The sequence below is a fragment of the Calypte anna genome, chromosome 3 (assembly GCF_003957555.1).
Source record: "Calypte anna isolate BGI_N300 chromosome 3, bCalAnn1_v1.p, whole genome shotgun sequence".
Classification (NCBI taxonomy): Eukaryota; Metazoa; Chordata; class Aves; order Apodiformes; family Trochilidae; genus Calypte; species Calypte anna.
Genome location: NC_044246.1, coordinates 19151200 through 19178712, shown reverse-complemented (window position 1 = coordinate 19178712; position 27513 = coordinate 19151200). Strand labels below are relative to the sequence as shown.

General features: G+C 34.8%; 1 protein-coding gene across 1 annotated transcript in view; it reads right to left on the bottom strand.

The window, feature by feature from the left end:
- The window catches only part of LRPPRC (leucine rich pentatricopeptide repeat containing), an 84337-nt gene that overhangs the window by 24345 nt on the left and 32479 nt on the right, over window positions 1-27513 (bottom strand). Inside the window, exons 18-29 of the mRNA XM_030447347.1 lie at window positions 27344-27421; window positions 26910-26966; window positions 26107-26220; window positions 24779-24909; window positions 23243-23328; window positions 21412-21616; window positions 13271-13395; window positions 12666-12772; window positions 3356-3424; window positions 2998-3088; window positions 512-654; window positions 311-398 (exon numbers count right to left, since the gene is read on the bottom strand). Of these exons, the coding sequence (XP_030303207.1) occupies window positions 311-398; window positions 512-654; window positions 2998-3088; window positions 3356-3424; window positions 12666-12772; window positions 13271-13395; window positions 21412-21616; window positions 23243-23328; window positions 24779-24909; window positions 26107-26220; window positions 26910-26966; window positions 27344-27421 (1294 nt within the window). The remainder of the gene's footprint in view (window positions 1-310; window positions 399-511; window positions 655-2997; window positions 3089-3355; window positions 3425-12665; window positions 12773-13270; window positions 13396-21411; window positions 21617-23242; window positions 23329-24778; window positions 24910-26106; window positions 26221-26909; window positions 26967-27343; window positions 27422-27513) is intronic.

The following is a 27513-nucleotide window of genomic DNA, read 5'->3' as shown; positions in this document are numbered from 1 at the left end:
CAAGAACATGATGTTTACCCAACAGTATCAAGCGAACGGCAGAGCAGCAATACTTGGGTAATTTTAGAATCAGCAACTTCACCACAGACTGGCCTTCAAATTTGCATTTAAAAGCCAGCACTTCTGGCAACATATTTAATTTTTTAGAGTATCCTTATCATATCAGCTTCTGAAGCAGAATGTTTGTAGGTAATGTTATGTACCTTTCCTAACATACTTGCAAACCAAAAAGAAGCAGCAGCTAGCATCTGTTGCTCTGAAAACTTAAAATTATTACTGATGGGGGAAAGAACAGTGGCTTTCTGTTTACCTTTTGCATTGTTTTTCTTGCAAAGCAGCCTTATTTTTCTTTCTTCCACATTAGAAGCCACTACACTTCTGGTATCTTCATGTCTAGCCTTTAAAAAAAAGAAACTTATTGAAGTGACTACAATGCTATCTGTTAACATCACTCAACCATAAGAAATATATTCAAAAGAATTGTCAGTTAGGGAAGTTAAACTCCAGTTACCTTAGGTATCTCAAATGGAACAACCTGACCATTCTTCTGAAAGATATCAGCCAGTAATATCAGTGTTTTCTCACGAGGAACAATATTTTCTTCTTGCATTTTAGTCCAAACAGCTTCAGCCTTTTTCCAGTCACCATTGCTCTCTGAAACAGGATTAAGATCTTCAGATAAAAGCACTTACTGTATACCTACATATCTTAAGTGATTCAAAAAGTATTCTTGGAAAATAACTACCAATTAATCATGTCCTTGTGTTTCATATGATCATTAACATGAGAAGTTCTAAACTACTTTTACCACACAATGAACACCAGAACATTCAAATAGAAAAAAAACCCTGAAAACATCATATGAAGCGTAGAATGAATGAGAAATCAGCTAGAATGAATGAGAAATCAGCTGAAAAATGTTGCAGAAGTATTCCTCCTAGATCTCATCATTATTTTAGTATTCTTGATTGTTAATTGTAAGAACAATTAGAAAAATTTTTAAACTATTACAAAACATTAACACAGCAGCATACTTGGTGGCTGCCTTAAGTCAAATAAAACTACTGGTTTTAAGAATTAAATACTGCAGACAATACTTAAAGCAGAATACCATGGCAGTTAATGGAGTAGGACAGAGAGTGTCTTCACATTTTCCATGTGCTTCTCCCTATATTTGACACTCATGAGGACACATCTAGAGATGTGTGCTTAGTTTTGGCCTCCACAACTATATAAGAATGTGCTGGACATGGGGCCAGAACAGATGGACTAAGAGATGAAGTCTAAGGTGGTGAGTTTTGGGGAGCTTGGAGAAAACCAGGCTAACGGGGAATCTGCTGACTTCAGTTACCTGACAGATACAGAGAAGAGTGCATCAGTCTCTCCTTGGAAGTACACAGCAAAGGATGAAAGGTGACAATTATAACCTGCAGCAACGGAGTATCTGAGGATGATCAAACCTTGGAACAGGTTGACCAGGGAGGCTTTTGATTTCTATCCTTGAAGAAACTTTAATATAAAAGGCCATGATCTGATCTAACTTTGAAGCTGTTCTAGCTCTGAGAGAGGGCCAGGCCTAATAATCCAGAGGCTCTCTCCAGCATACATTATTCTGAAAGACCACCTACAAAACTGAGTGCATTCTTTTCAACATTTTTCAACATTTTTGATCACAGCTGCTACTAAATGGCAGATTATTTTTTTTATACCCTTAAAATAGATGTGAAGCTACAGCTCAGGTGCTTGACGAGTGTACTGTATTTGTGCACGGGGCAGCTTTGATAGGCAATCTAAAATGGCTGAAAGCAGGAATGCGGATGGTTATTTGTCTTTTATGGTGACAGAAACCCACAAATGTTCTCCACTGATTTGAATACATAGAATCGATTTTGTCTTTTGAAGGAGGACTGAAGATTTTGCCTGACAGAATTTGATAAATTGTATCTTCTTAGATTCTCTTCATAGAAGGCCCACTGTCAGATTTTGTCACAGCCAGAGGTGAGCAGGATGGATGAGTGGAAAACCAAGAAGGGTCCCCCCATGTTGAGACAAGATTGCTTTCCAGGCCTACTTCATTTTTTATGGTGAACCAGTATATGCAAAGCCAGAAGTGTGAAAAATTACAGTTTGGTTTTGAAGCTTTCTGAGGCTGTTCGGGAAATGAAAAGCAACCAAGTTCTAGAGGGGTCTCTGGTGTTTTTTTCTTGTACAAGTTCTTTCTCCTGCTGTGCAGTAGGGTACTTCATATTAAGGTTTTCTCATGACCATGGATGATTAATATAAATTAATGTACATTAAATGCACATTAATGAAGTACACAGCAATTGCTGTCATAGTGTTGGTTTATGTTTCTATTTACTGCTCCACTTTCAACCTTACAACAAAACGTTTGTTTCAAGACTTTAAAATAACTAAACTTTAAAACAATTTTATTATGTATAACACAGTATGAGACACTCAAATAATGAAATGAGCACAGACTGAAAAATACAGCAAATAGGAAAATGAAAACCATGATACACATACCCTACACTGTCCAAAACACAGAAATGAACTTCCAGTTTCAAAAACTGTTCCAATTTTTATAAATGACACAGAAGTTTGGTTGTGGCTGATGAAGAATTGGTAGATTAAAAATCAAAATAGTGCATATTTCAGAAGGATATCCAATTGCAGGAGATTTGAGATATTTCTCAGTGACAAAAATACAACAAATTAGCAGTCTTTTCTTATTTAAGCATATTAAAAACCAATGCAGAGTAAACTTTCAAATTAGGACATAAGACAATAGCATCAACTGGAAGGTTTGTACTATATAATTTTTATGTAAGGGTTGAGGTCTGCATGTAAAAAGCCCTATACTTTATCCCTCAAGATGCCTTAGAAATGTTATCCACTCTAATTATCAGGATAAAATGCTCAAATTCAAGGTTATTTCTTATCTCCAACCACAAAAGAAAACAGATCACAACATAGAAAAGATACAAGCTCACTTACCACACAGTTGAAGCAAGAAGTAGTACATCTCATCTCTATCACATTCAAACAGATTTTGAGTTAAGTCTACCATGTGTTCCAAAGTTTCCATCTTTAAAATGAAGGAGGGAATAACTTAGTTATACCTCAGACAAACAATTATTTTTCTATAAATGTGCACTTACATGGTGTGTGCATTCAGTTAGAATAATGTTTCTGTTTAAGTATAGACCAGCATTTACACAGAGCATTAAGTTCACCTCATCAGCCTGTCACACATCCCTTCACAAACATAAAAATCAAGCAATGAAATATTTCAAAACAAATTTTCTTGGAATATAGTGACAGCTACAGAGAAGACATCATATAAGCCACATACCTGATTACTTGATATACACCTTTTTGCAAACCAATGCAACCTTCCAGGGTGTGCTCTCAAGCCAGGAGTCTGTAAAATATTTCCAGAAGAAACATTACTTCATATAGAACATTTTAAACAAAAGTAAACATAGTACACTTACAAACATCACATGTATTCGTAATAAAGGCTCATAGCTTTTGTTTGTTTTTTGAAACTGAATGAAACTACAAGCTCACAAGTATGTTACATTGAGAGACCTAAAGATTACAGTCACTTTATTCAAGACATTTTCCTTTTTGGTTGCTATCAAGAGACTTTGTTTAAAATACACTTCAGATAAACTGAAATGTTAAATCATTTCTATCACCACAATAGTGAGAGTACTATTGCTACTACCCATGGCAATAATTTGTATTACTCATGAAAAAGAATAAAACCAAATGTTTCCAAACTTTCATTGCAATTACATGTTCTGATTCAACACCACTACAGTGACTTATCAACTATAATTCCATGCCTTGAAGCCACATCACCAATTTTTGTTACCCCAGTCCTGTTAAGATCAGCTATTTTCTTACAGCTGGTATTATCCAAAAACAACAGTACTTTTAGATATTGACTTCTCTTGCTTAGTAAGAAAACCAGAAATTTACAGAGCAGTAACTCTTACAACTGTAATGTGCTGCCAACGAAGATGCCAGGTAAACCAACTGTACGGAAACTCCTGTCCTAGAACAAGGGCTTGGTCTTCTGTGTGTGTACAAAGAAAAACTGATGCATAGTAATCAATATGCCATGATTCTTTCTACACCTAAGTTTTCCAGATTTGATGAGCCTTTGCTTACTCATTCCCTTGTTGTTTGAACTGGACTACAGCTACAGAATACCCATTCGCAAAAAGCTTTCAATCCGTGGCAATTCTGTCTTGTCTGGACTATCACAGTCCCTTCTCAGCACCACAGGCCATAGTCAAAGTATCAGTTCCTCTACTTAAATAAATTCTTAAAGTAGGACACTAACCCCCACTTCTTCAACATGGAGCATCTTTTATGTCTTTAACTGTTCTATGAAAATAGTCTCACTCCTGGAGGTTACAGAAAAATAGTGGCTTCTCAAGTATTTGAAAATGGTATATATTAAACAGTTTTGCTTTCCAGGTATTTGCTTTTTGTCCAATTAGGATTTTTCCCCACAACTATTTATGTTCATAGGAACCTGTTCAGTGAGGTTTTTTAAAGAGCTACCAAGTAGTTTCACATCAAATACGTTGAAAACTAAGTCAAGAATTAACATCTTACACAACAGGCTTTTGAAAATGAAAAAGAAAATAGTATGTTGCCTGCATTTGTAGTTAATCCTCTTTAGGACATGGTAAAATTCAAATGCTGAATTCCCTTACAACTTTCAATATCATTGCTGATCCGAATGCCAATGAACTCAACAGCTCCAAAGCTAGAAACTTTTTATAGTAAATCCTTTCCTGTTCAGAAATGATTGATGCGTCTGTCACTACAAGGACAGCTGAGTTATACAACAGATATCCTTGTGTTTCATTTTGAAATTGAGAAGTGTTTTCACATACTGCAGGTCTCAATCATCAAAAGAACATCTAGGTCAGATTAACTAAATCTCCAGGGCTTGCCTGATAGTCCATATTTGTAGCTTATCCCTTACCATCTTAGGGAATTTTAAACATTGCATTAGCAGGGAGCAGACCTTCTACAATACAGTAGACTAAAATAGAGAATAAACAATGCAACAAATAACAAAAATTGAGTAATAACCTGTTACTCTAATTACTCTTCCAAATTCCCATTTATTATTTTGTTCTTACTTGTTCCAATGGGCTAAAAAAAAAAGTCTGTTACTGAGTCTTAAGAGTTTTGGTGTGTTGTTTGGGGTTTTTTTTGTTTTATGTTTATAGATTTTTTTTTTTATCTTGACAGTCACTGTTTTAAAGATTGAAACAACTATTGAGAGTCTCAAGCAATAAGTACAGCATACAAACGAAATACGGAAGCTTTCTGGCTTTGGAATAAATAAAATTGTTGTACTGCACCAAAACAAAGGTTCATCTAGCTTGTTATCCTCTCCTTAGTAGTGCCTACAGGAGAATACAAAATGACAGAAAACCCCAAAATTCTTCCCTCCTTAGCACTTGGTCAGCCTCCTAACTACTTGAGGTTCAGTGGTTCACTGTTTCTAGTAAGGGATTCCTCTTTTGTGAGATTTCCTCATTTTCTCTGGAATCCCCTAAGATTTGCAGTTCGTAAGATCATTTGGTAAAGGGTTCCCTCACCTACCAAACAACCAAAATATCACCGCATTCAGTTTGTTTTCAGCCATGCTTCTACTAGCTTCATTTGAAGCCCCTCTTCTCTGTATTGGAAAACAATGCACAATTGATCCTTCTTTATCCTTTCATTTTCATAAATAAACAACAGCTTTTGAGGTGTGGCAGGGGCACAATCACCTTCCTAGTTCTGCTGCTCATACTATTTCTGACAAAAGTCAGCATGCTGTTGGCTTTCTTGGTCGCCTGGGCTCACTGCTGGCTCACATTCAGGTGACAGGAACTTGTGACTGACCACCAGATGACCAATCGTGACTGGCTGCCACCTAGATTTAAATATATTTATCACAACTTTTGGGGCCCAGGCATCCAGCCATTTTTTTAATCCAACCAATTTTTTAATCCAGCAAAATGTATACCCATCCAAGCCATGTCCAAGGAGCAACAAAGCTGGTAAAGGGTCCAGAGAACAAATCTTAGGAGAACCATCTATAGGAAGTGGGGCTGTTTAAGCCGGGAGAAAAGGAGGCTGGGAGAAGACCTTATTGTTCTCTACAACTATGTGAAAGGAGGTTGTAGTGAGGTGGGGGTTGGTTTCTTCCAATAAGTAACAAGCGTTGGAACAAGAGGAAATGGTCTCAGATTGTGCCAGGGAAGGTTTAGATTGGATAAATTCTGAGACCTGAGAGGGCTGTCAAGCACAGGACCAGGCTGCCCAGGGAAGTGGCTGAGTCACCATCCTTGGAGCTAAAGACAAGATAAAGTGTAGATGCTGTGCTTAGGTTTAGTGGAAGACGTCGAAGTGCTGGGTTAATGGTTGCACTTGATGATCTTGAAGATCTTTTACAAACAAAATGATTCTATGATTTTGTAATTTCATGAGCGGTATATATATACTGTTTCTTCTCCAGACTAAGCAAAACTCACCTACAGATCATTCCACGCTTTTGATCACATTTGTTACAAAGTATCCAAGGCTTAATATTAGCCTAAACTAATTTACCTACCGATTCCATGTCTTCACACAGAGAGCAGGAAACTAACCTGAAGGGATAAAAATGTGCTTCATCTCTAGAGGAATTCTTACCAAGCAGCATTCAATGTCATGTGAATACAATACTAAAGCATTGAAAGCATCTGATTTGTTCTCCTCCTTCTTAGGCTTGACACTTGAGACAGGTAATTAAAGGGGTCCAATCACCAGCAAAATCTTTTCTGTTCTAGCATTTTTATTTGAGCTAATTTCTACCTATTATAGCTGAAAGAAAACAGATTGTCTGAAAAAAAAATGACCTGCCAGAGAGGAATCTATTCTATGTTTTTCCAGATTTTTAGATAATGACACAAATATTCAAGATTTTCTACATTAGTGTTCAGTAACTGTAACAGCTACTAGACCAGTCTGGCTTTTTTTTTTTCACTTTAAAAAAAAAACTTTTTTTTTTTTTTTTTTAATAAAAGAGTATCTTACAGAAGATGTGGAAAATATTCGTGTCTACTTGCTTAAAGCAACCTTTTTCTCTTTAAACATTAAGACTTTCAGAGAAAAATCACAAAATCCTACATGGAGGTGAGAAACCCTGTGCTAATGTTCAAAAAGAGAACTTTCAGAAAACCAAGAGTAAAAATGTCCCCAAACAGTTCCACTTTTGCTATAGCTGGCTTAGGATGTAGTATTATTTAAAAGCTAGCAGAAGTATTTTTCATTTGGTGTATTTGTGACAGGAGATGGACTACTCTTTTGTTTTAACCTTCCATCTCTGTACTTCCAGAAATTCCTCCTGTGCACTGGTTGGCAAAATAATTGTTACAAATCTGGACATCTTATTCTAGCCTTTCACAATGTAATTTCACTGAGAATAAAACACTAATATGAACCACTCAAGTTTAATGCTGCCCTTCTTATGTGTTTTTTGTTTTCTTCTAAATCCTTGCATTTTTTTTCCCAAAGTTCATCTTTTCTTAGGGAAGCAATTCTACTATAATCACCAACTCAAACATCCTGGAAAGAAACAGCCAAATTTTATAAACAGCAAAATTTTATAAACACCAACCATGCTGCACTTTCTGATGGCATATTTTTAATAGGTAGATCTATTCATTCCTTTCTTTGCAGCTGAAAAAGTCAGTAATAATAAGAGACAGCTAATGCTGCTAAAGAGGAATGTTTCATGATGAGTTACATCCATAACCATAGGGGACTTATGTTACCAGTACCAGTTACTGAGATTCAGATGCCAAACCAATGTCTTGCAAGAAAATGTGTTATTTCTCCAAAGAGACAACCTAGAATAGACAGCTATAGGAACTGATATATGTCATTTTTAACAGCTCTCTCTAACATAAGCATCAGTGAAAACAGAACATTTGATGGGAGTTCATAATTTAAGACAGTTTTTTGTCTGATTCCACAAAAATTTCTACAGAAAAATACAAAAAAACACGTTTTTTGCCTACAAAAATACCAAAATTAAAATAGAAAATAGCTTTACAGCTCTAGCATTACTCATCACAACTGAGACTGATATATATTTAAGTATTATTGGAATGTCCAACATTACATTGGAAGTAAGACTTCCAAGAGAAATTATGCTGTTAAGTATCATTATAACAAAATCCTTAGACAAGCCAAGATTGCTGCTCAAAGCAGAACAGAGATGCCCTACACTCAAAACAGAGCAAAAATTTGTTTTTTGCTTTGCACTGTGGTTTTATGTTGTATGATGCATTAAAAAAGCATTACGAAACTCAGTACAATCTTTCCTTGGAGTCCTTGGAGGCAAGAAAGTTTGCACACCTCTTAGCATGACCTCTCATTCCAAACACATTGCCTTCTCCCTTTCTGGAAAGCATTTCTTCTGTAGTCATCTCCTTTACCAAATTAACTGTTTTGAAACAGTCATCTGCTTTCTTTTAAGGAAGCAGTTTTTAAGAACTTGTAAACCATGTGCACTGAATAGTAAGCACCCTTTTTTTTGGCCTACATACACACAGGCACATATGCATGGACACAAAATCCAACTTAATATCTATATCAGTGTCCAGTTTCATAAGGAAAAGTAATGCTTCTGTTGGAATAATATTACACAATGTATGAAAAAAGTAATAAATCATTACTTGTAATTATGAGGTTTACATCTTTTCATTCTTTCCCTCTCAGTTGTACACAGTGACTCTAATAAAAGCCATTACATCCCCTACAAACTCCTCAGTCTCAGACCACCATTACCTAATACAATGTGTTCAACACTCACAAATATTTGAATTATTTTCCAATCAGCTTCATGCTTTCCTTAACAGGACCAAAATAACTCTCTGTAGGTAGAGTCAGACACTAGATATAACCCTCATTAAATTACACCTAAATCCTGCTGTCACAGATCAAGAAAACATCTTCTCCCAACAGTTTATCTCCAGCAGAAAATCATCAGGACTCAATTTCACAATGTAGACTCTTAAAAATGCAATCTGGATGAAAGAAGGTTGTAATCTCTCAACATCAAGTAGAAATATTCTCATTGTTTTTATGGTAGATTAAATCCAATGGCAACTGGTATCTTGAGGTCTGCTGACAGTGGATGTCACAATTCTTTGCTTAGATTTATTTACCTCTTGAATTAACATGACATCTGTTGATAGATATATTCCTGTACATGAAACTCACATAAAACAGTTCTTTTGTCAGATCTTGCATTTCAGCAGCAAACACCTTTTCTTGCATTTACTCACATTGGAACACATTTCATTAAAATATTTACAACCATTTGTCCCTCAATTCTTCACATAAATGTACTGAGATATGTGAAAAATGGCATGATATATTTAATTACTAAATATATAGTATATATTTATTATAAGAACAGGAGATGAGGAAGGTAATTAAAATCTGGTTAAAAAAACTCTGAAGCCATGTGCTAAGACATTTTCAAGGGAGGTTCCTCTTGTGGTAGCAAATTTTTATTGGTTGGTCTACTAAAAAATTATTCCTGATAGTTTTGAGTTTTTCCCTCTGTCCTAAATACAGTAATCATCTCTCAGTCTTAATTTCCAGTAAAACTACAAACACAGCAGAAACAAGAGCTTTTCATCTTTCATTGGGGAACAGCTTTAATTTATTAGCTGATGTGATTTGTTCTATAAAGATTTCAAGTATCTGTTAAACAACAAAAAACACTTCAACGTGTCTACCGACTTCTAGTTCCTATCCCAAGAGTCCATAATCTCCTAACTAAAAATGCCAGTGACCTGATACCTTTCTAAATGTGGTGCTTGTTTTGATTTTTTTTACAGAAGTACAATGAAGTACAGTTTAAGGTGAAATTATTTTTCAAAACAGCACAGAAATCAATTTAACACATTTAAAATCTTGCATCCTTCAGTGATAGGTGAAAACTGTTCTTCATTTCTACTTCATGAAAACATAGTTTAGACTTTTGCTAAGCAGATCTATAGTGCCTTCGCTCCTCTGCTGCAGTACTGTGATATGTAAATCTTGTAACTCTACAATAGAGAGCCAGGCGTGGACATGGGCTCAATTACATGTAGATTCAGAGAATACTTTGATTACTGCATTCTGCATTATTAATAAATGAAGGAAAAGTAATGACCAAACAATTGAAGTTGGATCAAAACAACAGACAACAAATATATTCAAACTACTTTAAGTAGTGAAATCTTTAAAGCTCTTTTTCATTGGCACTCTACTGAATGACCTTCACATCCATCCAGCTCTCAACCATCAGCTTGATCAGGTTAATAAAGTGGAAGTCAACAGCTGAAAACACATAAGGAAATTCAATTGTCCGGTTCTGGCAACAGATAAGAAGCTAAAATATTCACATCCTTTTCTTTTTGTCTATATTAGTTTTTCTGAAATTTAACTTAGCTGAAGTAAAAATGTGTTGATTTGATTTTTTTATTAAATAAAGAAGGGAAAAAAAGAAAGAAAAAGGCAATTAAACTCCCTTTTCAAGTAAAGGAAAAGTTCCTAAGGAACTAGAGCTAGATTTGCTGTCACATAAGACATGCTGTGCTACTCCAAGGGAAATCAAGCTAGTATGTGATCTCATGGTACCAACTTTGCTTTGCCATGATCACCTTTGATCATGTCTCAGGACTCAGGACAAAAGCTAACTTATCAGCTGAGGTGCAATTAAGAACTTAAGACTAAACCATGCTTTGAGGTACTACCCAGAGGTAGAACTTTTGTTTCTTATGGGGAAAATGTTCTGTCACTGGGTGCTATAGTACCTCAAAGCATGATTAATAGGAAACAAAAAGAGCATCTTCCAGCATAACTTCAAGGACTTAGGAATCTCCAGGTACAGCTAGAATAAAGCAGATTTCCACCACATTAGCCCTTTCCTTGTGAAAACAATTCTTTGAAAATACTTAACATATTGTTACATAATAAACCCATACTAAAACACACAATATAGTAACTGATTTTGTGCCACTTTATCCAGTGGTAGAATTCATGCATACTATTCCTAGTTAAATTCCCATGCTCCTAAAAATTCTGGTACTGAAAACATGTGCAAAACCCTAATTCATACTTCACAGAAGTCAGGCAAAAGAAAACCTACTCTAAGTAGAAAAAAAGGCCAGGAAAAATTTCATTTAGTTTCCAGACATGAGGTGTTCAGATTTACACCCACGTGTCTGTGGTTACTAAGAATTTGCTAATCAATTACCAAATACCAAATACTGGCAGAGATAATTTGACACCAAAAAACCAACAGTTTTCAAAGCCCAAACAATCTGATAATTTGCTTACTGTCCTACTCATATGTGCTGAACTACAGCCACCAATGTAAGTTTTGAGAAATTAAGTAACAGTATCAAAGAAAAAGTACCAGCTTTATTAACTTAAATTTTACTTCCAATTCTCAGACTTCATTCTTTTACCTCCTATATGCTTTAATCACTAGAAAAGAACTGAACTCTGCAGTGTCATCTTCTGTCAGATATTGATATTTCTATTCTTACACAATGCAAGACTCTGAGCTCCAGAAAACACACAGAGAAGAAAAATAATCAGTGTTTCAACATTTTGCTTAGCATTTTCACACACCCAGCAACAGGACAATATCATTTCACCAGACAAACAAGCAGATGCTCAGTTAAGGTTTTTTGAATGCAAGAATTCTATTAGATAATTCAAGTAGTGGTAACTGGTGTTTCAAGTATTCTAGGGGCAATTAGGAGAGAAGTATACTTGGTCTTAGAAAGGAAAAAAAAAAGCCCCAGTATCAATATTAGGTTGCTGAGTTGTACATATACATAACACAAAAATTATGAGGATAAAGTACTACATTTTCTGCTAGATACCTCCCTCCTACACATTAATCAGGAAACTTATGCAGCATTTTAAAAACATACAACTGTGTTAAGAAGAAAAATAATCACAATCTGGGCAGACTCTGCAGCTGCCCCTTTGACTTATCAATTTCAGGAAGCACAATTTCAATCAAGTCTAGATAAAATATACTAATCCTAAATAGACCAAGTTTGTCACCTACCACTTCCTATAAGCTGCTTACTATCCTGAAAAAGAGAGAGAGAGAAGAAATGCTAAATTAAATGCCAAATAGTAGCAGACAGCGCTTGTTTGGCTGATTAACTTGTAGACAAGCATTACAAATAAATCTGAGCATGGTCTGCAGCAAATTAAATTCCAGTGCTTTTAAGAACAAAGAATTCCTTCGGAAAGAGGATTAGCAACTTTACACCCAGGAATGCCAGTTTTAATTTAATTGTTCTACAATCCGATATTTAATATGCAAATATAATTTTGATATATAACAGTGAATTTGAAGAAGTGAGGAAATACTTCCAGTACACAAGACAACTGTCTCTCTTCTGAACTGTAATTATACAAAATAAAGCTGGTCGAGAGGTTTTTTTTATTATTATTTGGATTGAATTATATTAACACGAATCAGAACAAATCTAATTGAATGTTAAAAACTTAAAATGTTTCTAATTAAGAGTCTAAATAGCTGCACAATTAAAGTACTATAGTTAAAATCCCACCTCAATGACCTTCCTGGCCTCTTTGTATTTTCCTGTTTGCAAGAAGGCAAAGAAGAGATCATAAAGGGCCATCATGTCACCATATTCTCTGCTTATAAAATCTGAAACTAAAGAGAATAAAACTTATTAATTTACTAAACATACTGAAGCAGTTTAACATGTATGTCCTAATACTACTATATTCCTGACACCACAAAATTTAAATAATAAATTATAGGGAAATAAATTTTGAAACATCCAGAATGATTACCACATACTACATAATTTATTTTAGCTTTGCAGTTGAGCATATTTAAAATGTTTTTTTGTTTATCTGTACTATATTTTTAATTACATTCAACAAAACAGACTATATACTGGCATTTTCTATTTGTAGAGAGTGAGGATATAGGATTTCATAACTGTACAGCTATACTAACAACAGATGTGCTTTTTTACTGTTGTGTTACTATCAAATTGCTTCTTAACAGTAATAAATGTAGTTTGAACAAAAATTTCCACCAAACTTTCAGAGCTTGATGCTGTATTATCCAAACATTAGGATTCTTCAACCCTTCAAAAAACACTCCATATAACCAGACAGCATTTGACTACATGCAACTAACCCTTTTGCAGAAGATCAGCATCTCCTTTTTCTATCAGTCTACAGTAGATGTTATGAACCTGAAGAATTTTACCATACTTCTTGTAACAGTTGATTAAAGCTTCCAGAGCTGCAGGCATGTCATCCCTTGAGGAATGAAGCAAAACAAGAATAAAAACAATATAAACATTCCACGCATAAGAACTGCATGCTCAACCCACCTTAGTCTTGAAAAGGTCAAGGAAAATTCATTCAGCAGTCCATAATCCAACAGTGTATCCCCCCTCCATGATACATTAGCATTATTTTAAAATAACAGATATAAGTTTTCACATAAAGAAATACCATGTATGCTTGACAGCCACACAACTGAAAACAGAACTAGATTTATGCTTTTATCTCTGGGCCATTTAATTTTTGACTGCAGGACTGCTGTCCACTCCAAGTTAACCAAAGGTGTACATACTTTTCATCACTGGATGCATTTAATTTTTGAAGTAAAATCCTTAAGTTGCTATGTACTATTGAGCCAAAACCTAAATTCTACAGAAATTTCAGTTCTATTTTTCTTGTTAATAAGCAATATTGTGCACATTATATTAACTCCAAATATGTCTGGTTAGATTATTTTATTTAAACATTTTTGAAAAGCCCTTTAAAATGTTTCCACAGACTTTAAATTTCAGTATAGATCTTCAAAGTTAACCAACCAAACCACAGCTCTTTACACTGCTTTATACTTGTTTTGCATCTGAACAGACTATAAATCATCTGTTGATTTCCATCTGTCACAATTGCAGAGCTAGTTTTTTTTCCATTCTGCATAAAGGTCATAATCTAATATATAATTTTGCAATAATAATGTGATTCAACAATGTATCAATGTCCCAAAATGCTGGCCCAACCATGGTACTAGTAAATCAGTGCCTGAGATGCTGAGTTCTTCGAATGTACTTGTTCAGAAGCCTTTGAACCGTACAAATACAACAGTTCCATTGCTGGCATCTCAGTCTTTGGCTGATTAATATCTTCAGAATTATTCACAGTTAAAATGCAAAACTGAAAAGCCATAAAAGCCATCAGATCGAGAACTCAAAATAACAAAATGAATTAACAACCTGCACTGTGCAACTAAGGGAACTAAAACAGACCATTTTTCAAAGCATTAACAACTAATGTAAATAAACGAATCAAACCCAACAGAGAACAACTACTAAAACACCGGTATGTGAAGTTAATATTTGAAGGATAAGGTTTAAACTGAAATTGAAACAAACCAGGATGACACACACACAACACACAGTAAGTAGCAGTACAGTCAATAAAACTGCCTTTTAGGTGTTAGAAAAGCTTACAAAAAAACGGGTGTAGGAAGTAGCCAGGGGAAAACCAAAGAAAACCAAAAAACAACCCCAGAACACCATTTAACAGCAACAGATGAAGGCTTGACTTGAAATGTTTTTCATTCCCGAAGCAACATTGTTATTGATCGGCTGAACCTTAACAAATTAAGGTATTACTGTTAAAACAAGCCAAATTAAGTTAAGTTGTCCTCTCCTCACATTGTGCTGCATTTCTTGTGCAGCACAAATTTTGCTTTTTCATGCAGTGAACTAGACTACTACATATTATATTAATCTACACTAATATTTTAAAAATTTGTAAGAGTAGAACACAGAAGAGGAATTGCTTTTGCTCAGTAATACTGGCATTCTAAAAATGAGCCTAAGATGATGGATTTTTACCTTATACCCCTTACAGAGCCCTGTTTAGAGTGCATGTTCTGGTGCCCCATGGAGTAATTTGAATTTTTGTCATTTGGGGTGAAGACTAAATTACAGGTTAATTTCAAAACTGCAAGTAGATGTTGCAGGTTAGATTACTGTCATAAAAGAGAAATATTATGGTAGTTACCAGATATAAAGCTTTATATAATCAGTATTTTTCTTCTGCTTTAGATGCAAGTTCAGTTAACATATGAGAACAGTTTTACAGAAACCTACTCAATTTATAAGGAGTCTTAACAATATTTACACATTCAAATCTAAGTTTTCAGTAATAAACCTAGATTTTCAGATTGATGTTCAAACAGCCACAGTAATATCTTACTGTATTCCCAAAGGACTGAAGTGGCCGTTTTTAGGTCAAAGCTATCAAGAAATGAATGAATAATTGGAATGTAATTTCAAACAGGAACATTAAGAGTCCTCTAGTCTCTAAATGTAGACTTTTGAAGGCATTACCACTGTATTTATAGAGGAAAAAAAGTCAAAGAACAAAAGTAAAAATACTGTACTTATTACTGGTATTTAATGCCCAAAGGTGCCTGAATAAGCCTGCAATTAAGTCAGTATCTTACACACTAATTTACTAGATATTTGTTTTCAATATATCGAATTCAGATACAGTTGTTTTGTTGCTTTCAAATAACTAAACACTGACTCACAGTTTACTAAAAAATTCTGTTTATAAAACAGATAAATGATAAAACTGGCAAGAACTAGCTACGAAACAGCAAAAGGTACAAGAGTTCAAAAGTTACTCTACAAAGGAATTGTTGGTACTACTTCTCCAAAGGAAAAAAAAAAATCAAGCTTATCCTTGTACTTGAGTTAATATGATTTATTCAACAACCTGCAGTACATCTTAATTGTCACAAGCTGCAATTAATTCCAAGTAAGTACCAGGAGCTACTTTCTACAGTGTTTTACAGTCCCTTTAGAAAAGCCCAATGCAAATTAGGAACTTCAAATTTTGAGTACAGGTAACATTTTGATGTGTTTCTTGTTATGACTCACAAACTTAAATAACTGCACAAAAAAGACTTCCCACGTTTTTAGAAAATGCTATTTAAACATAAGGTTTTAGGCTAAAAAATAGCTGCACATTTGAAAATATCTGGCAGTCTTTCTCTACAAACGTATGCATGTCAAACATCCTTTTACCTTCCCAAAGGATACTTAATATACTACTACAGTAAAGGATGCTTACTACACTACTACATAAAAAACCTGGTCCACGATTGCTCTTTAATTAATATGGACCAAGCAAAAAAAGTAGTAAAGCCTATATGCTCAAATCCATGGTGGGGAAAAAAAAATCTCATTTTCAGTGTCATTCTGAACAAAACAGTACTTAAATGTGAACACAATGATCCGTGCTTCATTTTGAGTTGTCCAGATATTACAGCTCTAAGTCATTCACAAGTATTATCTGTTCAGGGCTAATACCTGTTCCACTTAAAGATTAAGGGTATTTTTCCCTCGCACTGAAAGTTGTTCTTTAAAAAAAGAAGATATACTATTATTTTTGAATTACAGAAGGAGCCACAGTCATCACTGCAGTATGTTTAGCCCTCATGTAATCCCAGAAGAGTCCTACTTCAGCATTATCTTTCAAGTAAACTGATGGTAGGGATGTGATACTGAAAGTTTTTTGATTCTTCTGGTTTCCATTTAGGATGCCTCAAAGTTCAAGATACTGTGGGCAATTTTATTCACACAAAGCTATTTGAAGAGATAAAATTACTCACAGAAAAACAGAATTATGAGAGTTGGAAGGGACCTCTAGAGATCATCTAGTCCAACTCTCCAAAGCAGGATCACCAACAGCACATTACACAGGACTGCATCCAGGAGGGTTTTCAATGTCTCCAGAGAAGGGGACTCTACAACTCAGATGTCTGTATGTCTGCAGAACATAGCCTGTTGCAGGCTATAACATGCATGGCTGTAACATCCCCCTCCAACTTCAACAAGCCACTCCCCTCTTGCTTCAAGAATGTAGCACTAAATCTAACCCTTTTACTTGTAATAAACAACTTTCCCAACCAGAGTCTGCCTGATAAAAATAAGACTCCAAATATTGATTTTAATTGGAATGAAGTGCTGCAACATTATGCATAAAGCTTTAGTGAAGTGGCAATTTACCTAAGGGGTTTACTGATTGAAAAGCTCTCAAACCTGAAATCACTAGAGAGGTAGAAAAGAAAAAAGGGACTCTGTGAGGTGGGGGTGGAGGGTAGACCAGTAAAACAAATCCCTCTCTACAAATGTGAAGCAGATGTTAGTGTAGAGGCAAGTTAATTCAGCAAGGTACAATCAGCTTTACAGAAATTATTCTGTTAAAAGAGGACGGGCTCTTGAAAGAGCTAAATGTTTTTCTGTTCATTTGCTATACTAAGGAATCTTCAAGGAGACTGGTGTTGCAATTACAACTAATCCTCCCCAAAAAATTAACTGTGTTGAAGGCTTTGTAATTTCCCTAGGTACAATTTAGCTGTCACTTACTTTAAAATTTACTCAAACATGCGTTCCGAACAGCACTAACTTCACATGTCAAGTGCTTTCCAGCCAATTGAGTCTAAACTGGAAGTCGGTGTTAAACAACTGAATGATTAGACAAGATAGCTCATTTCCCTGCTCTTTTGTTCAGAATAAAATGCCACATTTACATTATCAGACTCAACAGGATTTTCTGACAGAGGGAGAAAAAACCCTGGTGAACAGTGTCCGTACCAAGCACATGAAGCCTGTCATTTACCAATCATCCTTCGAAAAGCAATAGCCATGAATGTAACTTAATTATAACCCAATGATCCTTGACGAAAAATCATCTTATCACTGTCCCATGCCCGTAGGGCAAATGAGACAGTTTTGTCCTTTGGCACTGATGGTGGTAAATTCCTAATTGCAATAATGGAGTAAGAGAGCCAAACATCTTTAGTTTCATTGCAACACACAGTTTTAATACAAGTATTTGAAATAAAACTACTAAAAATTTGAGAAAAATCTCCCCACTAGATTTTTTTCCCCACTAAAAATATTGTTGTATTTAAAAAGATGCCTGCATTTAAAAGTAAATTTATAAGTCAATTAACTTGTATGGGCTACAGAATACTCTCAATCAAAATCAAAGGTTGAATTTAACTTCAGGAAAACAACAGAAGAAAAACTGTCAAGGCACTGAATTCATGCTGTACTTATTATGTAAGAAAATAAAATGGGTTTATGTAAGAATAATCACAAACCAGCTCTCTATGCTTTACAATACTGTATTAAAATACACAGACCATTTTTAAAGAAATGACATCTACCTATAGCCTTCTGGTAATTTAAAATACAAATATTAAATGCTTGTTTTCATTTTCTTAAAATTACAAAATATTTTGTTCATACGATCTGTAGCAATATTTTCATAGTTTACCCATTTTCTTGTGTCTCCTTAAGAGCACTTCTGATTACAGGAATTTGTACTTTTCAAACCTGAAGATCTTTCTTGCTTTGTTTCTTTTCTCAGAGGTGATATTATTCAAGGAGAGCATAGATAAGCTTACGTTAATGAAAAGACAGGAACCACCATGAAGTTTTTAATAAGTGTATCCCTGGTTTTGATTGTATGGAAGTTGGATTGTGCAGATTTCTTGAAAAGAGAAAATATTATCAGTAATTACTGCATTTGTTAATTTATCATCCTATAAATAGAAATTATCAAAGTGTGGGATAGCACCAGAGCTTGTTAGATTCACAAACCTTTTCAGTTTTGTAAAATGGCTCACGTTCAAACCCCTCACAGTTGGCAGGGAACGCAAAAGCCAAAACTATAGCCCTTCAAATCTTCATATGAATTTTTTTATGGTGTAAGTAACACAACTTTTTCCCATTATCAGTTGGAAGAACCAAAACGTTCAAAAGCAAGATATGTTTTAAGAAAAAGTACAAGCTCTTCAAATCCTTGCTATTTTTAGAAACTAAAATTTTTGTCATACTGTCCAAGGGAGGTTTATCACATTTGATGAAAGACCAAGATTCCACATGTGAATGGTCTCAATTTTTCATGTGATTTGAGCTTCTTGAGAAACTGTTCAAAGTCATAAATAAAATGGGTACAATTAAAAGCAGGGGATGATTGACCTTAAATTTATTCATGCTAAAAAAAACCCAGGATAGCATAAGTTCTCTCACTTGTTATTGTTAAATATTTCTCAAAATACTAGAGGAAAATGTCCATTCTATTAGAATGTAATGATTTTGTCAAGTTATACTGTTCTTCATCAACATTTTTTCACTGCTTCATGCTCTGCTCCAAATTGTCACTTTTAATATGCACTAGGACTTCAGAACTTCAGAATATTTAGAACCAGATACAGAGAAAAGGGGTAGATGAAAACATTTTACACGTACAATTGTTGAATTCTTAAAAAGCAAACCACAGATTCCTTCACAAGCAGTTAAAAAGGCTGAAATAAAGATCACTACACCCTAGCACAACAAGTGCTGTGGAACATTAAAAAACACACCAAAGCTCATTTCAGAGGCATGCTGACAACCTAGAGCTAACTGAGAGCATTTTCAGCACGGTACTTGTGCTGTAGGATACCAGACTGCAAGCACTACTGCTGCAAGAAATGACTCACACTTATTTCAGCCACTCCTAACTTTCAAAGCCCTTAACATCTCCAAGAGAAGAAAAAAAAGTAATTAAAAACCGGTAAAATTCAGTTATTCCTTCCAAGGAAATTATGTGGAGTTAGCTTCCCCCTCCTGTTCTGTCTAACACTAGAGAGGGAGGAAGTCTCTCCACCTATAAGGCAGGAAAAAAACAACCAACCAACCAAAACCAAAACAAACGAAAACCACATAGGAAATCAGCTTACTTGGTACTGTATTTATAGATATGAAACATATTAAAGGATTATACAGGTGAGTACCAATGACACATAGACATACCATACTATGGTATAACTGTCTCCTTTAAAACCTAGTCTCATCAGGAGTCCCTTTATTTTAAAAACAAAGTTTTCATAATAAATCTTTATAATCCAAAAGAACTTAGAATCAAACTTTTCACTGTCCTCCTCTGCATCCACACATGCTCACACCTTTATTTACATCATCATACACTACTTCTAAAGTGAAAACAAGTATCACTATGTACAGCTTGCATGTCAATGTGCATAAAGCAATTATGTAAAATGCAGCTGCTCTTAATGTACACTGCAAAGCACATCACATATTTTTCCAACACATTAGTTACATGTGATTGCAGTTAAATTACTTTCATAAACATCTGCTTTGTCTTGTGAGGTAACAAATGCAGTGTTGCTGACTGAAAAGGCATCCACTACATTTTTAACAGTTGACCAAGACACTAAATACTATTTTTAAGAGAACATACACGAATCTACGATAAGTTACATCCTCCTTTTAACAAGATTTTTGAATACAGAAAAGGTTATAAGGACCCTGTATATCCAGAATATCTAAAAGAACTAAAAAAATCTACATTAATATGCAACTTTGAGGATGAGTCACACAATATGAAAAATTCACATATTTTATTGTGTTATACTTAAGCCAAGAAAATTTCATATTCATGAAATAAATGGAAAGAAACTGACCAACCACTATCTGCAAGATATTAAAATCCAACTACATGAATGATAAAAGGGAAAAAAAAGAAAAGATTGTGTATATGGTAAAAGAACTGAAAAGGGACGAGGCTCAATTTTAGTAAGAAATAGTTACTTTCTTCATATGTACATTAACTCAAATATCCTACACTTCATAATGAAAATTTATGCGAAGTAGTACAACACATGGTATTACAGATACTTCCTGCCAGAATGATTGTCTTTGAAATTTAAATTCAGCAACACAGAAGTCTATTGGCAATAATATCAAACTATTTGAAGTATGTGAATTAAAAATGTGTCAGTGTTCAACAATTGCCCTTCAACTCACCTGAGATGTATTGGATGGCAAAGCAAATTAATGCTGTTGCAATGGGAAAACACATACTACTTAACCACAAGAGCTGAGAATATACTTATTATGCCCTGAATAACTCTTGTCAAACAGACTTTAGAACCAACTAATTTATAAGCATATTCTAATATACAGCCACTTCATCTCTAATGTATCCATAAAACACAGCTGTCGTTCCCACAGTGATGTACAACTGATGAAAACAGACTTTGCTAACTTGAGAAAACATTAATTCATCACTACTTCTGGATCACTTAAGCATTACATGTGTGTGCATGTGTGTTTACGTGCACGAGCATTTTCAAACATGAACGTGCAGTGTAGAGCAGGGACAGGTCATGTAACAAATAAACATCACATCGTAACTTGTTTCATCTGAAGCCCAAGCATAGCTTACTTTTCAATGTGAACTGTAATCAGAGGGGAATGAAGGAGAGCAGTTTCTGCCAACCCCAGGTTCACTATGGTCTCATGTAATCGATTCACTGCTTCAACATCACCTCTGATGGCAGCGGCATTCAGAATGCGGTAAAGAGATGCAACTGTTCTCTCTGAGATAGGAACATCCTTCTCTTTCATCTCCGTTAGAATGTTAATAGCATCTACAATGAAACAACACAAAAGACCCTTAGGTAATTTCATGTAGGGAAAACAAACTGCTATTAAAACAGCATTTCAAGCCCAGCAGGAATGTAAATTCTGGCATATAATGCCGATTTCAAGTTAATTACTACTTGCATTTCTGAACGAGACTACAATTATAAATCCACAATAGCACGGTTTTATCATTTTGGTGCAACTTTGACTACAAATTATAGACAGGAACTGTGTGCCCACTCTGCACCACATAACCCTGTATAGCCTGCCCTATAGCTGCAAGATTCTGCTAAATGGATGCTTTTATCGTTCAATGCTAACATCTGCTAAATCACTCCCATTGTTTCTTCAGCAGATGGCTTGTCACGAGGCCAGATAATAAAGATATGTTTACACTGTATATACAGCCAGACTAATGGTCTGATACCGATAGGGCCTGTTTGCTGTGTCGATACTAATTAGCCAAGGAGAGCCAATGAAAGCTTTCTAACAGACTGCATGTTAAAACATTAGGTTCATTAAGCTTCATTAGTAAGGCAGAAGCAAACATTTTGGTATATGGAATAAGTGCATTTTTATAATGTTCTTAATAATTGCACAGACAGAATGCTTTGACCACTGTAGATTTGGCTACATTTATGAAGTGTTTTGTTTTCTGAGGCACATTTATGCTCTTAAAGGAAAACTCATCTTTTCAAACTGTTTGAAAGTAGAGGTGGTCATGATCTGATTTACTCTGATTCGTAAAACATCAGCTTTGTTTAATATTTTTCTAATAGTAAGCTTAATAGGAGGCCAAGGCAAATTTCAGAAAAAGATCTTATAAGAAAAAAATACATTTTTTTTTTGTTGTTGTATAGTGTTTGTTTGGTATAGAAATGTAATGCTTGTGTCTAGGCTTGGACCACACTTTTATGGTGTTAAGTCTTCTACAAAATCACAGAACACTATATTCAGAATCACTTTTTCAATTCGATGACAGCCTAGAGTTCTTTTAAAGATCAAATAATGTAAATTACAGAATTATATTAGACTAAATTACAGAAATTAAAAAGCTAACAGCTTAATGCAAACATCGAGAAATACAAAATAGGCAGTTTGCAGAACACTCATTAAAAGCCAAAATTTCCAGGCAGTTTGACAGATTGACTCTAAAATTCAATAACAAACACATGAAAGAATACCAACAGAAAAATATATACTTTATTAAAAGTTAAATTATTTTTTGCAGTACTTGGCTCTTACGAGAAGGTTATGTTTATAGGTTCTATGTTCAGCCTTCAGACCTTCTTAAGCAAAAACAAAGCCATTAGTCTAGGCACATACGCAATTTGTGCCATAAGTCATGATCTTCAAACTCAATCCAAACAGCAATGCTAATAAAAACTAGCTGCAGAAATGCAAAAAGCACTGAGCTGTGCAAATGTAAATGACAAGCTTGCCAATCCATTAAAACTAATGGCCTGCACTGTCCAAGCATCTCTGGTTGAATTCACATGCAAATTTGTATGCAAAATGTTCAAGCACTTTTCAGGACATGATATACCATTAATATCAACTCACATTTTTATTCTTGAGGCAAGATACCTTTATTATATAGCAGAAACATACAATGAAAGCATATGGATTACCTTCTAGTCTACCATGCTTTCCTAATACTTCTACCAGAGCTACGTACTTTCCAGTGTCAAGAGCAACAGGTGAATTCTTAGGAAAGCTAGAAATTAAAAGATTAAGAATTTTATCAACATAAATTCACATTTTATTGATTCAGCTTAAAGATTTAATTTTAAAGCTATATAACAAAACAGCAGCATTGAGAGCTAAAAATTGTAACATTGAAGGCAAAATCTGATAGATTTTAAAAGATGCACCATTAACATGTAATTTAAAAATACTATTCACACGCTTTCCCATCTCCAAATGCTTTAGGTTAAAGACACAAATGGTTTGGTTTATTGTTTGGTAGTTATTGCATAAAATGGAGTATTTCCCAGATCATGGGAAGAAAGCCCAAGTCCATATGGTTGGGACAGGATTACATTCTTTTTTATAAAGATTAGGAAACTATTTGCCTGTAGTAACAATTCAAAAGGTATTATTTTGAAGTTTCTGCTATGTACGTGTTTTCTTCTTTCTGGAAATCCTAAAATTAATTCCTTCTCTGTTGTTTCTTTTTGTAACAACCCAAAGTCAGTACTTCACAATATTATGCTACACTTGAGCCAGTCAGATCAGTATAAATGTGTTACTGCAGTGAAGCTCCCATACAAGACTCAATTTTACTTCATGCAAGCTCACTGTGGGGATTGTGTGAGAGTGGTAGTGTGGCCAAAACCAACACACTAATGCTAGCTGCAGAGTGGCAAATTTCTTGATATTCACAGTTCAGTCATTTCACAAAATTTCAAACACAAGCAAGGTGCAATGAGCACCTGCCTGCTACCCTATTGTAAAGCCAAAGCAAATAGTTTGCAACTGCATGTGGGAGAGAACCTGAAAGTAACACAACACTTGTTCTACATTCACTGTAGCATCAAACCAAAAAGAGGCTTTCAAGAGTAAAAGAGAAGGGGCAAACAGAAAGATGATGTGTAAGAATTTGCTCCAGGATACGTCATGCATAGCATGTTTCAGCTGGCAGCTAATATTCACAGTCAAGATACAAACCTCTGAAAATACAGATTTAAAGTACAATGTTCATTGAGTGTCTTAAAATAACATCACTCAGAAACACTGCTCTTCTAAAACCAACACAGGTGCAGCACATTCTAAACATATTCTAGGGTCTTTCTAACACACAATACTGGTACTTTCCCCTGTTAAATTAAGCCTAACTTCAATTTAGACACTATGTATGTTTCAAATAAAACCAAAGCAGATCAAAAGCAAACCAAAACAGAACAAATTGCTTTAAAAAGCAACTTGCTTTTAAAAAACCCCAGATAATCCTTGACTATACAAAGTAGCTTCTTCTGAGCTTCAGTTATACAATGCAAATTTTTTATTTCAAAAAACCACACCCTTGACAGTTATAAATGCATATATATAGGTAGGGAAACCTAATTAAAAATGGATGAGGGGGTTAATACTCAACCTACTTAATTCAACAAGGTCTGTGTATCAGCATAAATCTCTGTGACATGTTTCAGTGCCGGTGTACTTACACTTTTTCTTTCAGGTTCATTGCCTCTTCTACATTATCATGTCGACAGCACAAATTTATTAAGGCTGCATAACCACCGACAACCATGTCCGGTTCGTATTTGGCTTTCACTTCAAGGGCTTTTTGCATATTCTAAAACAGAAACAAAGAAAAGATGTAAAATGGAGGAAAAGTCAAGATGATACGATGATTCTTATGTGTTCAGTGTGCAGTTATATGACTGCTTTAGAGCTTTTAGTAGTATAAGATTACATTTGAAAACACCGTGCTGCAAATCTAAAGAGTGGAAGTTTCTGTGCAGAAATTAATATTTTCTAAAACATCTTTTAGAGTAGAAATCTACTCAAGAGTAGATTAGTTTTCTTGCTCAAAGTTTGCCTTGCTAGCAAGTTTTAATGTTAGATTTTTTTATTTTTTTTTTTTTAGCCAAGACACCATAAACATGATTAACCCAAATTCTAAAATGGTTCTCATTTATCTGGAATTCACAACGTTTTTCACCTGATACACTGCCAAACACACAACAAAACTACTTTCTAAAGAATAGGAAGGTACTTAATGATCCCATAGAAAGCTTATTTTTTATACATTCCTATTCATGTATTTGACCACTTTGAACTTAAAATGGTGTTTGCTTGTAATCTGATTTCATACGCAAGAGAGAGACAGACAGCTGAGAATCAGTCTTTCTAAATTGTATTCTTAAGAACAGAGAATATTGTGCTATCATTTGCACAACTGTTACTGTTCCTATATATGCAGCTTTATAAGCAGGATCATACTGAACAAGAAACTGAATAAAGTCTGGTGATACCCCACAAATTACAGACACACACTAAATGAATGTAAACTACAGCTGGACGCCTGCCGAATGAAGGCAAGAGACCCTTTATCTCACAAGAGCTTTCCTCCTGCAGGAAAATGGAATTTCAATCCCTGCATTAACAACCCAGTAATATTTGAATTGCAAATGACTAGTGCATGTATCAGTTGCTTGACAATCTAGATATAAGAGACCGGAGCCATGGCTTGAAAGGACATTTGGCATGTATGATAAACCTATCACAGCTGTTACTATCATTCACTTTGCAGATTATTGTAAACAAACTTCAGCAACCCCAAAACATGCCATTCAAGGTGTTGCTGAAATTAGTTAACCTTTTGATTTAATTGCTTTTTGCACTTATGTTTGATTTATAAGCATCAAACCATGAAACCTCAAGCACTGCACTTGTCTTTGCCTAACTTGTCTTTCCATAAAACAGTCATTTATGACCCTTTAAAAATATAGCTGTGTGTTTCCAATTATCTCTGCATTGCTTAAGATACCTCTTCTTCACAAAGAGCATGTATGAGTTGTTTCAAGACATCTGTAATGGGCTGGTTTTCAGCTTTTCGCATTTCTAGTTTCTTCTCCAAAGCAGACACGTCAGTTTTAGCACTCTAAATGGGAGTAGCAGAAAGAATGTCAATTGCAAAAACACCCTTCCCCGAACAACTTGTCGGTTCTCTTTAATAAAAGACAGACAAAATAATCTTCTTTCATACCGTAAGAAAATTTTAATCATTTAAGGTGCTTTTATCTGTTTAAGTAGTACACATTAATTGAAGATTTGAGTCAGAATACATTTTAAAAAGCATTAAGGAGCATATCTGCAAAGGTCAACATCACTATTTCTCTTGTACTCAGTTCTTTGTGTTAAGTGAAGTAGGAAAGAGAAGCCTGTTCTTTTTCCATCTCCTCTCGGCTCTGATCAGAGATGTACACTCCACCATTAGAAGGAGTATGGATTGATATGGTGCCTGCCACTCAAGTGGACCACTGCAATTTACAAGCACAAATTAAGCCCCACACCACTGCTGTTTACTAACTTAAAAAAAAAAAGTTATCAGGCAGGGAAACTGAGGCATGGAACCTCAGCCAACTCCAAGGTCAAGTATCAGGTCTACATGAAAATCTGGATAGCCTTTACTCATGCCCCGGAAAGAAACCTCAACTTCAAATGATAGATTTAAATTATGTTAATGTATTTCCATGATCTGAAAGCCAGTGATTACACTTTATCTAAAACCCATATTGAAACATTGTTATTACAGTAAGAACAAGCACAGTTATCTGTGGATTTACTTACTTCTGGAATGCTGTCTGTAGACAGGGTTTTTTTATGAGACAGTAGTAACCTTGCATCCTAAAACGTAGTAAAACAAAGATATCACTAATGTCCCCCTCCCCCAAAAGTTAAATCTCTAAGCAAACATATAATGCTAAAAATCTTCAATTACTTATATAACTGCAATTTTAAATAAAGCTGTATTCTGCAATGTTAAATAAAGCTGTATTCTGCAGCACTATTACATTGACTTGAAAAAGCATTTATTAAGTGTATCCCTCAAAAACTATCGCATATGAAATAAATACAGCTCCAACAGTGAAAAACCATGGAAGGGATAAAAGGCTTACATATAATCACTGAATAAAGATATTTACTTTGCAAAGGAGAATATATTCATGGGGTAGAGATACTCTGTTTTGTAACTTCGAAGTAATTGCTATAGAACCACAAACCTTAATTAATTCAGGAACTTGAGAGGAGTCCAGCAGTTTGCAAATCCCACTGTAGAGGCTTGTAGGGATAACTATATTCTGTACCAAGAGGTGGGGAAAAAAAATTATGAGTTTTGAAACACAACCGAACTGAAATTTGTCTAACAGAAATTATATTAGACGTAATTCGA